An 18,159-nucleotide genomic window follows, 5' to 3' on the forward strand; every position below is an offset into this window, starting at 1 on the left:
TACCCTTTCTACACTGCTTTATTTTTAATAAAACATCTTTAACATAGAAAAAAGCTCTGAGTGTCATATCAACCCCTCGGAAATATGTAAAGATTACATAGAGTGGTAAAAATGTTTGCTACGCTTATCATGTGGGGTGTGGTGGTGGTGTAAAATTTAGAAGACGGTATATAACAATAGCTACATAAACTTTTCATCGACAGGAAAATACCAGTATAAAGACAGGATTGACAGGGAGTTGGACTTAGTTTAAAATCAAAATGAAATTCAAAGTCAATCTCAGCTTCAGTGATAAATTTGTTTTAAGGGAGAAACACAGAGTGAATGAGTGATTTTGGTTTTATGCAATATTCCAGAAATGCTGTGATGGGTGAAACCAGAAATAGGTTTCACACATTGTACCCATATGGAGAATCGAACCCAGATCTTACAAGCAAGTGCTTTAACCACTAAGCTACCCACCAACCTGAGCAGCACAGAGCTTACAGCAGCTACTTGAGCGTGTACCTCACTACAATGCTGATCTACCTCTAGCAGCCCACAGTGAGCTCCTATAGGGACCAACTAGACTAATGCTTAGTCTCTGAATATATATAATTTTGATAGTAACAAACAAGCCCATTTAAATTGAAAAGGAGCCCCAGGGAGACCAGAGATTCAGAACCTGAGGAAATCTAGACTTGCTTCATTTAGGGCTTTAGCATTGCAGGGAGGGCCAGGCAGTAGAGAAAATAATGTGGTTCAGGGAATGTGAGACAAACTAGGGACCAACCTGTTACAGTTGTGTACACTGAAACCGTGTTAATCTGGACAGTGTTGATCTGTAACCTATCTTCTAAACGAATACTTATGGGAATATCAGACTAAGCTGCAAATGTGCATAAAATATGCATATAAATTTACTGTTACTCAACAAAATGTTTGCCTTCAACACATGCATGAAAAAATAGGGCCATTTCAGCTTGCATACATGTAGTTCTTCACACATCTTTAGTTGCTAATCAAATGTAGGAATCAAACACTTGAACTCTACTGCAGTGAAATAATTCACAAAAGTACTACATCTTATTGTAAGTGAGACGTACATCACTGTAGGGAGTTTGTGTAACATGTGACACACATTTGGACACACTGGTAAGCACATGAATAGATGCGGTGCCACCTGAAATGTTTGTTGTTGTTTTATTGATCTTTAATACCCAATAGACTTCAGCCAAGGAATAAACTATATGGTAAAACGTACATAAAACCCTAAAGGAAAGTACCTCACGAAGCACTGACTACAAGTTACCAATGTCTCGAAATGACTGGAAGTTTGCTACACCTGGTAATTTCCCCGGGAATGGACCTGTCCAGAGTAATAGGCTTTTACTGCACAAATGTTGCATTTCTAAAGTGAGTGAGTTAGTGAGTATGGTTTTATGATGCTTTTAGCAATATCATGGCGGGGAACACCAGAAATGGGCTTAACACAGTCCCGGGTCCTCGGCATGATGAGCGAATGCTTTAACAACTAGGCTACCTCACCGTCCTGTATTTGTAAAGAATTTGGCCGCATATATAACTCTTGTATACCAACCTCACTCTGTGAATCTTCTTTCATCTGTAATGCAAGCAATGTCAAATAGAACATCAATACTGGTAACACGTTCTTAACTTTTATCTGACAACATGACAGTCAACCTTGTATGGTCTTAACAAATCCAGCTTTCGATGATCTGGCTCATGAAGAAATGGCTGTGGCAGCAGACTTCAGAGCTGTTAGAGCATGGGGATCTGGTAGAGGATGACACCGAACCACACCCATCTAAACATCTTCAACCGTATTTACAATCACCACCTCTTCTGCCACCACAATGTTGTCTGTGTCAATGTCTGCTCCCTGTGTTACACATTCAGCACCTTGGATGTACACATGATATGTTTGTGGAGACCCACCTCCATCTACATCTGGCTCAAGTGTCACTCCGTTTTCAATGCCCTGTAACCTATAATGGGCACCAGCAGTAGCAGCCAGCACAGTACTGCCCTCGTCATCCATGACACCTTCATCCCCAGCACCACCAGACACAACCGGCACAGAAATAATCTCATCTGGAGCAATGATTCCACTCCAGTCCACGGGCACCGAATGCCTGATCCTGTCTGTGACCTTCACGCCCTTCTTCATGGTGACTGGACTGATAATAGGACGAGGCTTGACTTTCACTTTAGATTTTCGTCGCTTCTTGACTGGAGGACTAGCTTCAGTATTCAAAGCAATAGTTTTTTTCTTAGCACGCCTCCTCTTCTGTTTACCATCGTGTTTCATATCTTCCACTATTTTGTCAAACCTGACCATCCCAGGGTTTCTGTCTGGTAGAGGGAAGACGCCCATAAGCCGGAACATATGCTCGAAGTGGGAGACTGTCAGACCTGAGTAAATCCGACTCAGGATCTTGCACGCATCAGAACTGGTGAACTTGATGTCTGGATTCTTGTCTTCAAACTGCTTCTGCTCCATTTCATATGAATGTGACACACCATACAGACAGCCTGTGGACCTGAGAGTCACGGGGTCTTTACTTGGTCCTCTGTGTAGGGGTAAGGGGAAGAACGTTACGTTGTGGCTCTCGCTCCACAGCCACAGAATCAAGGGAATACACACACGTCGACTGTTGTAGAACAGGATGTGCTTCTTTGACTTGGGCCCAACCTTCACAAACTGGCTGAAGTGAGATTCAAAGTATTCTTTGAGAATTTGTGAGGTGCACTCTCCTGTAGCGGAATACTTCACCACAGCACCATGTTGAATTTTACTGACTGTTTTACGACTTGGGTTATCACTGTTTGATGCAAATACAAAACAAGGTGGAACCTTTTTCCCACTTGCACTTGCACAACCGAGGAAGGTGATCCTTGCATCATCTTTGCACACAACAGCAATGTCAGCATTCTCGTCAGACACATTGCGACAAATCATCTTCAGTGATGACTCCTCTGTTCTTACACAGATCTCATCAAGACTGAAAACACGTTTCGGTGCATCTTCTAAACCATAGTCTTCAATAATCTCAGAAAGTTTCTTGTAATAACCATACCCTATCTCCTGTAACTTGGAATTGGAAAATTTCTGAGTCTGTGTGTTTGGGAATCTGTCCATGAGTTTGTAGTACCATCTCAAACTGAGTATTTTTCCGTCGCTAAACCCGCGGCGCTGTAACTGTGCAGCCAACTCTCCAGCCATCTGCCGAACTTTGTTTCTCGATAAAGGATGCCCGATATCAGCAAACAATTTGACATAGTTGGCAATGCCAGCTTCCTCCTCCGCTGTGAAGATTGTTGGGGGTCCTGATGTTGTGACGTCTGCTGATATTCGACCCAGGACCCGATCTCTGAGAGTGCTCTGAGGGACCTTGAACTTCTTGGATGCAGCATACACAGCCATCCCATCCTCCACAACAGCAGCGTAAGCAGCCTTCAGTGTTTCTATGTCATAGCTGCTCCGATATGACTGGCCCTTCTTGCGTCCTCCCTATAACAAAACAACATTGTATCAATGCAAACAAATAGCAGTGGAGTAGCCCATTGGTTGAATCGTTCACTTCAATGCATACCTGGGTTCAATTGCCCACATGGGTACAATGTGTAATGCCCATTTCTGTTTTCCACACCATGATATTGGTAAAAGTGGTGCAGAACTATACTCGCTCAAACAAATCATTACTGTCAGTTCATCATGTCTGCCTAGATCACTTCAGTTAAAGACAAATGGGGACTTCTAGCTGTGTGTCACTGTGCCCTGATACTGGGAAGGTTTGCTCATGCTATCGACCAATGGTTTCCAAGGCAACTGTGACAAAACTAGAATACCCCTGACTACAGCATTTTACAACATTCACTCATCCTGCACCACTTTCATTACATAAATCTCCTTGTTGGTTGTTACAGTGCCTACACTCAAATGTAGCAGCCATGTTGTACCACAAGGACTGACAAGTGGACATACCGGTACATTTCATCAAGACACCACACAATGAAGTTCTTAAAATGTTATATAATCAGAAATGCCAACCCTAATTTAGCCTGATTAGTATTTTGGCAAAAATTAGTATTAACCTTTCCAAAGAATTTTCATATTTCATATATTTAATATATAGATATTCTAAGAACTTGTTATTAACATTGTACTCACCTAAATCAGTAGTAAGTATCCACATACAGCTTGATGCGGAATAACATGTGGTTGCAATTTATTGTGTATGGTACGATAATTTAATGTATTTTTTTTAAAAATCGTATATTTTTACTACTATCGTGGTCAAATATTTTGTGTTGTTTTTTCGTAACGAATACGATAAAATCATATGAGTTGGCATCTCTGCATAATCCTCTCAGTGTGTCTGAATGACAGTCTCAGGACAGACCAATGAATCATGATTAACAACAAACTTAAACCACTTTAGATAAATCTACAAAGACTAGTGCTCTGCGCCTCACTCTGTGTTTCTTCTCTTCTCTTGTGCTGACCAGTCCCTGATCATCATCTTTGTCCTCCTTCTCACTGTCTGCCGAGTCTTCACTCGATGAAGCCTCGGACAAACTGGATAAGTCGTCCTCCTCCTCTCCTTCCTCATCCATGCTGCTGGAATGCTGCAAATACAGTTTCCAGACACTCAGATGAGGTTAATATGAGATGAAATGATATTCTAAGGTGTCTATTCAAAACATTCATTACTAATTCTCCAATTTTCTGTACATTGACAGAGGTTGCTTTGTTAAAACGAAATGCAAATATTTTTTATTCACAGGTTCTCTGTAGACACAGAATACTTTATTACAGCATTTTGCCAATAGTTACATCACACCCTCAATCATACCAGTATACCATCAATATTGACATCACAGACACCCTCAATCATAGCAGTATACCAAGAATATTGACATCACAGACACCCTCAATCATAGCAGTATACCATCAACATCATTCATAGCAGTATAGCAGTATACCATCAATATTGACATCATATGACATGACATCACAGGGGCAATATTGGGGTAGTCTAGTGGTTAAAGCGTTGGCTCGTCACGCCGAAGACCCGGGTTCGAATCCCCACATGGGTACAATGAGTGAAGCCCATTTCTGGTGTCCCCCGCCGTGATATTGCTGGAATATTGCTAAAAGCGGCATAAAACCAAACTCAGTCAGTCAGTCAGACATCACAGACACCCTCAATCATAGCAGTATACCGCCAATATTGATATCACAGACACCCTCAAGCATAGCAGTATACAACCAATATTGACATCACAGACATCAACATTCATAGCAGTATACCACCAATATTGACATCACAGAGAACATCATTCATAGCAGTATACCATCAATATTGACATCACAGACAACATCATTCATAGCAGTATACCACCGATATTGACATCACAGATGGCATCATTCATAGCAGTATACCACCAATATTGACATCACAGAGAACATCATTCATAGCAGTATACCATCAATATTGACATCACAGACAACATCATTCATAGCAGTATACCACCGATATTGACATCACAGATGGCATCATTCATAGCAGTATACCACCAATATTGACATCACAGACAACATCATTCATAGCAGTATACCACCAATATTGACATCACAGACAACATCATTCATAGCAGTTTACCACCAATATACCACCATTCATAGCAGTATACCACCAATATTGACATCACAGACACCCTCAATCATGGCAGTATACCAAGAATATTGACATCACAGACACCCTCAATCATGGCAGTATACCAAGAATATTGACATCACAGACAACATCATTCATAGCAGTATACCATCAATATTGACATCACAGAAAACATCATTCATAGCAGTGTACCAAATATATTGACATCACAGACAACATCATTCATAGCAGTATACCACCAATATTGACATCACAGACACCCTCAATCATAGCAGTATGCCACCAATATTGACATCACAGACACCCTCAATCAAAGCAGTATACCATCAATATTGACATCACAGACACCCTCAATCATAGCAGTATACCATCAATATTGACATCACAGACACCCTCAATCATAGCAGTATACCATCAATATTGACATCACAGACACCCTCAATCATAGCAGTATACCACCAATATTGACATCACAGACAACATCATTCATAGCAGTATACCACCAATATTGACATCACAGACACCCTCATTCATAGCAGTATACCATCAATATTGACATCACAGACACCCTCAATCATAGTAGTATACCACCAATATTGACATTAGACACCCTCAATCATAGCAGTATACCACCAATATCACCATATTGACATCACAGACACCCTCATTCATAGCAGTATACCACCAATATTGACATCACAGACAACATCATTCATAGCAGTATCAATATTGACAGCATTCACTTAGCAGTATACCATCAATATTGACATCACAGACATTGACCTCACACCCTCATCATAGCAGCAGTATACCACCAATATTGACATCACAGACACCCTCATCATAGCAGTACAGACACCCTCAACCACCAATATTGACATCACAGACACCCTCATTCATAGCAGTATACCACCAATATTGACATCACAGACACCCTCATTCATAGCAGTATACCATCAATATTGACATCACAGACACCCTCAATCATAGCAGTATACCACCAATATTGACATTAGACACCCTCAATCATAGCAGTAAACCACCAATATTGACATCGCCGAAACCCTCATTCATAGCAGTATACCATCAATATTGACATCACAGACAACATCATTCATAGCAGTATACCACCAATATTGACATCGCCAAAAACCTCATTCATAGCAGTATACCATCAATATTGACATTGCCAAAAACCTCATTCATAGCAGTATACCACCAATATTGACATCACAGACACCCTCAATCATAGCAGTAAACCACCAATATTGACATCACAGACACCCTCAATCATAGCAGTAAACCACCAATATTGGCATCACAGACACCCTCAATCATAGCAGTAAACCACCAATATTGACATCACAGACACCCTCAATCATAGCAGTAAACCACCAATATTGACATCACAGACACCCTCAATCATAGCAGTATACCATCAATATTGACATTGCAGTTTTGTATTGTTGATGTAGCCTCATTCATTGCCACCAACCATATGAAGATCTGGGTTAGAGTTGGTCTTCAGCTACCCATGCTTGTCATAAAAGGTGGCTAACAGGATCAGGTGTTCAGGCTCACCTGACTTGCAATAAAGGCAAGATACTATATGGATGACAACTTCTTTAGTCTATTATGATGCAACATTTTGGAACTGATACTTATACCACTGTCAAGCAATACTCTTGTCAAACGCAAATCAAACAAATTGCTCACGTGGTTGATACATGTCATCATAATGTGTTGATCCATGTTCATGATAACAATTACTGGACTGCCTTGCCCAAATTTGATTATCACATATTATGGTTTTATTTTCAATGTTGCTGTATCAAGTGCCCTAGATACTTTGAAAATAAAAAATGGTGAATGCTTATCATAACCACAAACAACAAGTTAATCATGTTTTCAGAAATCATTGTGAATACATTTATCCACTGAAACTAAAGCTGTTTGATAATACCAAGTTCTAATCCTATGGATCCCAAAGTAGAGACAAACAAGTGGTCACCTAGATCTGAACCAGTGATGCAGTTATCCTGATGAACTTTACAACCACAGGACCCATTTGCTGGAAGGGATACACAACTTGTGCATGTAATGACTGATGGCTGTCAACTTAACATGTGGCGATGAGCGATGGATGGAAATGTGTACATGTTGTAGGGCTGAGGCAGCTACCTAGACTAAGGCTTAGTCTCTGAATATATATAATTTTGATAGTAACAAACAAGCCCATTTATATTGAAAAGGAGCCCTAGGGAGACCAGAGATTCAGAACCTGAGGAAATCTGACTTGCTTTATTTAGGGCTTTAGCACTGCAGAGAGGGCTTGGCAGTAGGGAAATTAATGTGGTTCAGGGACTGTGAGACAGACTAGCAGCTACCCAACAGGCAAACTCTGTGAACTGTCACAGACAGAGTGCCTACACTTGGAGTAGATCACACTTATCGATGTTCTGAATCAAACACTGTGTTAGGAGGACACAATTTTGAAAACAGAAATGTGACCACTATCAAGTCATGTTATTTGACTGTTGATTTCAAATTCAAGAGTGAGAGAAATGTTGTGCTATGGAATAAGATCGTGTTTGTTGTGTAACACCTGGGGCACTAATACAGTGAACTGGAGACACAGACCTATAAATTAGAATTGGGAAAATGTCACAGTTATGCAAAGTTCTCTGAGGGTACAAATTCTGGATGTGACTCCAACAAAAAGTACTAGGAATTGTACTTTACTAAGAAAGTGTAATCCCAAATTTATACAACTGACCACTTCTTGGAAGGCACTGGGTATTCGTTAACAAAGCTTGTAGAAGTGTGTGTAGGCATAAAAGTGATTGCTTGCATGACTAAATCTTTTTCATTTTGCTTGTTTGTTTGATGCTGCACTCAGAAATACTCCAGCGACATTCTGAACATCATCGAATCTAGATCAAACAAACCTGTGATGGACATCAACATTAATCTTTGCAACTGGGATACAATGACATGCATCTACCACATTAGCAAGCCTGACCACTCAGTCAAATTAGTCTTTCCTTGTGATAAGCATGGGTTGCTGAAGACCCATTCTAACGGCCTGTCTGCATATGGCCTACACCCCATTTCGTCAAAAATGCAAATTCAACTTATAAAGATGAAAATAATATGAAAAAAAACGCCGAAATACAATACTAAATGCCAATTAGCATCAGCTTGAAGCCGGGTTGTCCGGTGAATACTTTCGGTGAAGGCCCTATCTCTTAGTGGACTGCGTTCTTCTTACCGAGTTCCATTTCTCAAGTTAACTCATAAGATATCACAGAAAATATCATCTGCTAATGAATATTTATACTCTATGCATCATATAAACATTGTAAATTAAGTTACTCTATATGATAATATTATACACGCATTCTAACCTGAATCTTCACTGGGGTGATAATAAGTGAAGATAAGCGACACTGAGATGGTGACACAACTTTGGTAGCAAAATAGTAAACGAACTAATGGAGATATAATACATTGGATAATCAAGGATTTAAGTTGAATAAAGCATGTCCTCATGAGACATAACAATTTTCAATAATATGTCACCATATTTGCCTCTTTGTGTCACATCCCATTTCAGGACCTTTATGGATTTGAGAAACAATGTGGTACTGTTTGTATGAGACACGTGACCATGTAAATGATATTCTATAATAACAAAATAGCAGACGAATTTGGTCCTGTGCCAAGAAACATCACATTCTTCAAATGTGACAAGTTACAACTGGTATCAGACACTCAGTCAAATAATATCACTTTTACTTACAACTTGAGGTGGTATCGAGTCCCCAGTGGTCTTCTTCGGTTCCGGCTGAAACAAATAACGTCAAAGTGATATTTTACACACTATTTTTAGTCAAGGATAGTAATTTTATCTCACACTGACATGAGATAATCTACTTCCTAAACTGTAATTCAAGGTGAAAAAGTGCGTGAAAGTACCTTCTTTCCTCTCATATTCGGATTCTGTAAAATCTAAGTATGTATGTTATCAGACATACTCTCAGGCAACGGATATTACAATGTTATTTTGAAGCACATCGAAAACGGGAGACGCGACCACGAAAATGGGTGACTTGAGCAGAATGACTTGTCTAAATCACGTGATTTCGAGTTACGTCCCTTTGAATGACAAGACTTACTTCCAGTCACAATCATTATATTTCTAGAAATGTCTAGATCGCAACCAGTTCGTACAATTTCTCCGTTGTATTAAAGAAGGTGTTTTGAACTAATGGTCTACGATATATTTGCATCGATACAGCTATTTTTACGACCCAGTATTAAAACTTTAAAAGACATTTCTTCAGGATATAGGTTGGGATGACCTTCATTTGCAGAGCCGTGTACAAAGTCATCTCCATATCTTGCTTAATGTAGTAATAGCATATTACAAGATTCCAGGATCCGCTAATCGTGGCTTTAAAATCATGAGTTGTGTCTGTTGTGATATATGGTTTGTCTGCACCGTACAATGTCCGTGAGTTTCACCGAAGTAATGAACGTCTAGAACATTCCTCATTACCGAAATACTGTTGAACGTAGGGTGAAACCAAAGACGTATATACTAGGGCTGCGCAACATAACCCGTTTACCGGTATTTACCGGTTCAGACATGAAAACGATACTTATTGCGATACGCTGATCGAAAACCGGTATTTTGACTTGCATTCGGAAAACTTAGTAACACTCGGAAATCCTCGGATATTTCCTTTTTTCATTTGTGCATTTGTGCATTTGTTATTTAAGCTTAATCAAGCATAGTGATTTTGCTGTGTATGTGCTCTATAAATCAAGCATTTCCTCGCTTATAAGTATTTTTTTGTGTAAAAATACTTCACGCAATATATTGCAATACATATCGCAATACATGCTTTCGCATCGCAATATATCGCAATATGAAACTTCTCTGCAATACCCACCCTTAGTATATACAATGTATATATACGTCTTTGGTGAAATCAAACTCACTCACTTGTGTACCGTATACGCGTTGGTTTAGCCCCCAATGCACCGTAAATCACTTAAAAGACGGAGTGGGTTTGTGTATATAGGAAGATCCTTGAACCAGGTGTATAGATAATAACTTAAAAAATAACTGATGAACTGCAAAGTATGTATCCTATGACAAAAAGAAAGCGAGTGAAACTGTCTCAGAAATGAGTGAAAACTGATACACTTCGTATTACCAATAACAATACGTCCTATAACCTCATCACAAACTGAGGTGAGGTATTTATATTTTTTATGAAATGACTGGTAGTTTTTGTAATTTCTTGAAATCTATGACCAGACAGTTCGTGACATGACTAAGCGGCATTAGGAAGGAGAAAACACGAAATTTCCATCCACATCTTTTAGTTACAAACAATCTTCCATATTATATATACAAGTGTTACATTCTGGTGTGTATTTCCATACAAGAGAGACTCAGAAGACTTTTAACACCACGGCTTTTGCGAGTGTGTTGACAAACATATATAGTACATTTGTGATTTTCAATGAGTCAAAGCCATATATTGTTTTCTAAAGATAATTGGACTGTTTTAATGAGTAGCAAGTAATTGGAGTTTCACCATGGATTATCATATTTGACTAAATGGAAATCGGTCAGGTAATGAAAAACAGACGTTCATTTCATGAAATTACTAAAAGATTTAATCAGTGCACGAAATGACTATTTCGAAACAGAACCTTTTCCTTCTCTCCGTGTAATATAAGGGTGCTTAAATGTTTTCAGTCCCATATTCAGAAAGGTCCATATTTTGGAGGATTCTACAGTCATGATAAGCATCAGTAATTCACTAGTACCAATCCGCCCTATCACTCCTTGTTACGAAACTCGGCAACTCAGCAACATGGCTCGAGTATGTGCATACGGAATTGTGTTGGAGCCTCATGTAGCGTGACTGGATAAAACAATAGCCGGTAAAATAGTTTTTATTGTTTTAATTTAATTAAGTTTTAATTTCATTAGTCGCTAAAGCGTTATCTGCTGCATATAGTTGTCAACCACCAAATGGTGAAAGTGGTAGTCAACACTATACTTTGATATACATGCACTGACTGTTCAAGACAAGTTAATCCAAGAAGATTTGAGTCTGTCTAAACAACATCGACTTGTTTGCTCCCCTCCAACATGAAACGAACCCCCAGCTGACACACCTTGACGACGGGTCATCTGTCTCCAATGATAAATTATGCGCGTGTCGTGCTCTCTTACTGACGTCATATGTATAAGCCGCTAGTATTCCTTACAAGGACTGTCGTGACCCGAGCAGTGCAAAGAGTTTAGTATACACCGTACAGAACAGTGTGTTTACATACCAGCTTGTTTGTTACGAATGTTTCTGTCGTGGATGGCGTCCGTTGTTAGACTATCGAAAACATAAACATGTTTTCTATGTTTCTATACAGCTGGTATGTAGACATACGGGAAGCGCCCAAAACTAGAACTTTGTCGATAAAAACCCGTGCATGCGTCATCTCGAATAGGACATATATATATGCAATGTACTAAAACTATACCAGTGACCAGTGTATGAATTAACCTTGAAAGGCCACTGGTCAGGAGGGCTAGTTAAGTAAAAATGTTGCTAGCCCACATCATACTTCACTGGCCCTGCAAAATATCAATACCAAAATGCACATCGGTCAGAATTGGTGTGATGTTAAACGTTACATTTGTATTGTAATGGTTCCTGACCTCTTTTGCGCAACGCTATTAACATTGTTTATATAGCGATCTTCCTGTGACAAGAGATAATAAATATCACGAAACTTTTGCAGACTGACTTTTAACATCTTAATAATTCGCATCATCATATTCATGTGCATTAAATACAGAACAAATTATCTGAGATTTTCAGCTGGCCAGTCGGGATAGCTTTAACAATATATAACTGGCCCGATTCACAATCACCTAGCATTTGGCTAGCGGGCCAGTAGCTATGTCGAACGCTGCCAGTGACATCACTATGCAAATATTTATTATGTCTATATTAGGTGTTCATCAATTCTTGCCATATATGTCGGACCGTGATATATATGTACTTACTTAAAGAGTCAGGCGTTTGGTGGCGTTTGTCTTTTTTTGTTATTTTTTTATATATTATCTGGTAAGTCCCCTTTGGATTTCTTGCAATGTACTCATGATATACGCTGGAATCTTCTGTGATATATTATGTTTTTCATGACTATAATTATTGTATTAAGACTGGTTTATTATTTAGTAATGATTTATTTTACCAATCTCAGTAAGACATATTCCTGTAAAATGTTAACCTTTATCTGACATTTTGCCAAAAGCCAGATTTCAAAATGGTTCCAAACAGTACTTACTATGGGCGGATCCAGGAATTCTGAAAGGGATGGGTTCAGGTGGTTCGAACCCCCTGACACCAAACCCCAAACCACCCACCCACCCACCCACCCATACACCAACACCACCACCACCCCCATTGGCTCCGCCAACGCAAAATAAATATTCAATGTGGTCTTAAGTCATTTTCAAAGGAGCAGGGGTGGAACCCCCTGAAGCCCCCATCTGGATCCGCCAATGACTTACCATAATGGTATTACGAGAAAAGTGAGAAATAGATTCTTTTTTAAGTGAACACTAACTACACAACCTGTGTATCTCATTTTATAAACTACCTGTAACACCTTTCCATGACCCAGTCTGTATCATAAAATCCCACGACATTAAATGTTGATCACAATGGCAAAACGCCATGTTATGTGTATTATCTCTACATGGATTGTCACATCCACGTTTACATTTTATTTAATGATCAAGGTTCAAATGAAGTCAAACGTCCCGCTTAATTGTCACATTTTCTAATGTAGTGAAATATATTGCGAAATTCCATTTAAAGGCAAGGAATTTGCTATGGCGCAAAATTGAATGACGAATCCCGCCCATAAAGCCGGTTTGTGATGAACTGACTGGGAGTTTCTGTGCTCGGAATGTCAGTGATTACCTCCCTTAGAATGGTTTTCTCGCGAAGGTTCCCGATGATGGCGCAGGTGCCCGTCATAAACAAGAGTGATTTCCTAAAAACTAGTTATAATAGAAGATAACTTTTTAAAAGCTTTTGAAGCGAAACATGATTTCGGTGTGATGCTATTTTTTTCAAAGATCTATAAAAAGGCACAACTACTCACCATTAATATGTATCAACGATGATAGAAGGAGACAACAAACAGGAAAGTGCTCTCACACTGGCAGAAAAACTCTAAAGGGTACAAACAATAAACAAAAGATAATTAGCTAAAACCTCAGTTATACTTGTATTTATATATATAACGATAACTTACATTTAAGATGTTACTGACTTTTCATTTCTAGAAAAGGGGTGACTAGAAATATAAATACAAAGCGGTAATTAGAAATTAAGATATGATAATCGGTATTATATTATATTATTATTACACCAATATACTATCGACCGACATTACAGACGAAGTCTGTTTGTGTGCTGATAAATTCAAAAATATACATGAAACATATTTATCGCTTGACAATGAAACACTATTCCATAAGCAGTCAATGGAAATCGTTAAGCCCCTGGAAGCATGTGAACTATGTGTAAGGTAAATAGCCTCGAGTACTTCGGAGACCTTTCTAGATGGTGAACGAACAGTCGTGTTGTTTCGAAGGCTTTGGCTGAAGGACTATATATACGGGCGACAATGGCTGGGAGATCAGTTTATCAAGATCCGTACAGTCAGACATTTCATAGGAACGAACCTCTACCGACGGGTTGGGAAATGTTATACGACAAGACAACAGGATGGCCATATTTTGTGGATCATAACACACATCAAACGACTTGGCAAGACCCAAGGCTACGGATGGTAAGTTTTCATTTCGGATATTTTTTTGGGTGGGATGGTCATGAAAATCGTAGATTAGCCACCTAAGATACACCTGGTGCGATCCTCTAGACATAAGCTGAACCCTTGAAAACAAGAGTTAGGAAATTACTTTACATGACTATAAACTGTCCCTGTCAGTCAGGAGTCACGAAACTTGCTGTCTTGAATTAAATAGCCATTACCAGTCCTTGTCAAAGTCCACTAAACGTTTCACTCGTTTGAAGCCAATTGATAAACATGAGAACCGTTACAAATCAACTGATCTGTGTTACAGATGCACAGATAGGTTAAATCACCCAACTGCTCATTTTACCCAGTAAAAATATGTTTTTGCAGCCTAATGTGTTGTTGGGGACGGTTAACATTTTTTGTTATATAATACACTAAACTCTTAAATGATGTTCAAGATACATTTATTTTGTCCATATCTCCAAAGTAATCATTTTGGCCAGGTAACGACTTATATGTTCCTGAGACAAGATGATCCATCCCATTATTTATAATGTTCAGCCGAAATGATGATCAGTACTGCTCCAGTTTGTGAACACAGTAACAGAATATGAGTAGACACGGGATACGGTGATTTCGTAGACTGAACCAGTTCGTAGACGCGGTGGATTCGTAACCCAGACTGGTTCGTAGACTGTGATTTCGTAGACGTGTATTAATAATTGAATAATAGTATATATTAAGTTTGATTTTTACTTAGAATGTGCATAACGAAGTTCTTATGCTTTGTGTGATACGAAGCTAAGGGCAGATAAGGACAAGAAAGTGTAATTGAAGAGTGAACGAATATTTTCCCGTCTCTTGTCTAGACTTGTTTTACATGTATTTGTATGAATCTAGAAAATAAATTATATAAATGTGAGGTATAATCATTATACTAATAATATGCAGATAATTTTTTAAACAAGATCATCTGAAAGAGTGTAAAAAGAAGCAAAAAGTGTTTGTACAGGTAAACTTTGTAGGCGGATCAGACAAAATTAGTCTACTCATCATAATTTCCCGACTGTTTTCATTGTTGTGGGAGGATTAACAGGTTTCACTGAGTTGTTGTGAATGTTAATTAGGAAGTGGTGAGTTGTTTTGATTGTGAAATACTCTGTGTAGGAGATGTAAGTGTTTTCTTAAGAAGTGTTTTCTGCTACTTCTCTGCTGGTCTGCGTAGTTGAATTGAATGACGATACTTACCTAATACATATTTTTTAATTTTACACAACTGAATTTAATATATTAGCGGCCTATGATTTGTCGGAATTTGTCGGATGTGGACCACTGTGAAGCATATTTTATTATTTTAAGCATATTTTCACCGCCAATCATACTTACCTGATATATTTTATTTATTTCACAAAATGCAAACACTTTTCGTCGATTTTCATCATCATTGAGGTTGAACTTTTCCCATTTTACTAACATCTACGAATCCACCGCTCAATCCGTCTACGAATCCACCGGATTTCCACGTCTACGAACCAGTCTGGTCTATGAATTCACCTACAGCCATAGACACTGGCTTCAGTTTAGTAGCTGATGCATGTTTAAGCAGGATGAAGTGATTATGAATTTTGCTGTTCAGGTCAGGCTTCATTCAAAATTTGATAAGCAGATATTAATTAGTGCTAGTACAATCGGGGTCCACTTTTGTAAATATTACCGGTTAAAGTTGATATGGCCCTTGTCACTTTTCATGCTTGTAGAGATTTTGTTGTTGTTGACTTGCAACCCTATGTTGGCTGTAAAATGTATGATGTAAAACACGATGACTCAGCATTTATTGACAGAGACTTTTCCTAATCAAACTTTTAGGGGTTTATTTTCAGTTTAATATGTTACCATCAAGGAAATTGAATAACAATACAAACAACATGTGATGAAAAATAACTGTCTGAACAGTAATCATGGTAATATCACATAACTAAATCGATGTGATCTAGATGTTATATTTGTACAATGACTACATATTCCATATTGTGACATTTACAGGCTCATTCAATGGGTTATCCTCAACAAGATTTTGGAATGGGTCGTGGTCACCAGCAAAGCTTCTACCCTCAGGGGAAGGCAGTGGAAATTCCAGTCATTCATGAATCTTCTAGAGCGTCACCTAACAGGCAGGCGCCTCTGCATACCAGTACATGGCCACCTCAGCCTCAACCTCAGCCACAGCCTCAGCCTCACCAGGCATACCCCCAGGGGCGTGCAACTCCACCCTCCCAACAAAGTCACCCCATGCAACAAACCCAAGGAAGGAATTCCCCAGGCATGAGAGAAATACCTGTTCAGCATTTGAGTATCAGTGAAAACCGACCACAGGTACAGCCAAGTCATGGACATGGTCAAGGATATCCACCGCCACCTCAGGGCCACCAACAGCCAATGCCAGGCCACCCTCAGCCTCAGCCTCAGCCTGGATATCCCCACCCACAGGGACACCAACCCCAGGCTTACCCACAACCCCAGGGATATCCTCCTCAAGGGATGCACCAACCAAGTCAGCAACAAGCTCCACCCCGCCGTGACACTAATGAACCTATTGTCATACCAATTATCCACGAAAACTCAAAGCCAGGAGCTCAAAACCAATCCAGTCAGCAAATGCCTCAGCCAAACACCCAGTCTCATTTTTCAAGTGGTCCATCATTGAATGAGCATGCTCAGAAGTCTTTCAGCCCCCAGCAACCAATGGGTGGTCAGCAGCAACCCCCATCAGCTCCTCCGCAGCAAAAGTCTGAGGAAGAAAAAGCTTTCGATATTATTAATGGCGTTGTGAATGATGTGAAAAATCTCGAAGCAAGTGTGAACGTGTTTCAGGGGAAGAAAACTGACAAGGAGTACAAATACTTAGAAGAGATGCTGACTCGGAGCCTCCTGAAACTTGACGGGGTTCAAGCTGGGGGTCAGGACAGGATCAGAGATTCACGAAGGCAGGCAGTCAAACTTATCAATGCCGCCTTGGACCTTCTCGAACTCAAAGCTTGTGCCAGTGAACAAAATGTTGAACACTATGACGATCACCATTCAGGAGCCCAAGAACCTACAGGGGGCAGTGGTAGTACTTATGAACAGTCCAGCTCAATGCCTCCCCACTTGCCTGAACAGTCAGGCCCGGCTGGGGGCTTCACTAGCGAAGCTCTTTCTAAAGAGAAGAAACCTGGAGAGAAGGACCCCAGCCATGTGAGAGAGATGTTACTAGAGAGTGAAGTTTCTTGTTAAATTGTTTGACTGTTAGTGTTCAATTATAGATGCACAGTCTTCTAATGCCATTATTTTTATGCCACTCTTGTATTTAACTTATTAATGATCTGTGTTAATGATGAATAAATAATTATTTATTGGAAGGTTACTTTTTGTGTCATGTTAATTGTGTTGGACATGTTAGAGGTGGTGCTCCTACATCCTAATCCTTGTAAGCACCTGGTATTATCTCAACAGCCTGCTCCCTTTAATGATCTAAGAACTCCATGACACGGATCTGTTTAATGCATATCTTGTCATTTCCATGCCACCAAAGACCATGTATTCTGTCTACAACCTCAGCCATTAGTCTGAA

General features: G+C 39.4%; 2 protein-coding genes across 2 annotated transcripts; one reads left to right on the plus strand and one right to left on the minus strand.

Moving 5' to 3' along the window:
- Positions 1–1,644: 1,644 nt before the first annotated feature.
- Positions 1,645–9,825, minus strand: LOC124286324. Its single transcript, XM_046722689.1, has 4 exons — positions 9,663–9,825; positions 9,487–9,531; positions 4,480–4,632; positions 1,645–3,514 (listed from the first exon to the last, which is right to left on the minus strand). Exons 1-4 carry the CDS (start codon positions 9,675–9,677, stop codon positions 1,808–1,810), a joined length of 1,920 nt encoding a protein of 639 aa, XP_046578645.1. The 5' UTR covers positions 9,678–9,825; the 3' UTR covers positions 1,645–1,807.
- Positions 9,826–14,326: 4,501 nt separating this feature from the next.
- Positions 14,327–17,952, plus strand: LOC124286325 (BAG family molecular chaperone regulator 3-like). The gene is made up of 2 exons (XM_046722690.1): positions 14,327–14,579; positions 16,593–17,952. The coding sequence occupies exons 1-2, from the start codon at positions 14,415–14,417 to the stop codon at positions 17,820–17,822; spliced, it is 1,395 nt and encodes a 464-aa protein (XP_046578646.1). The 5' UTR covers positions 14,327–14,414; the 3' UTR covers positions 17,823–17,952.
- The last annotated feature ends 207 nt before the right edge of the window (positions 17,953–18,159 follow it).

The sequence above is a fragment of the Haliotis rubra genome, unplaced genomic scaffold, assembly GCF_003918875.1.
Source record: "Haliotis rubra isolate DU_JTF1 unplaced genomic scaffold, ASM391887v1 Scf38, whole genome shotgun sequence".
In the NCBI taxonomy this organism is placed as follows: domain Eukaryota; kingdom Metazoa; phylum Mollusca; class Gastropoda; order Lepetellida; family Haliotidae; genus Haliotis; species Haliotis rubra.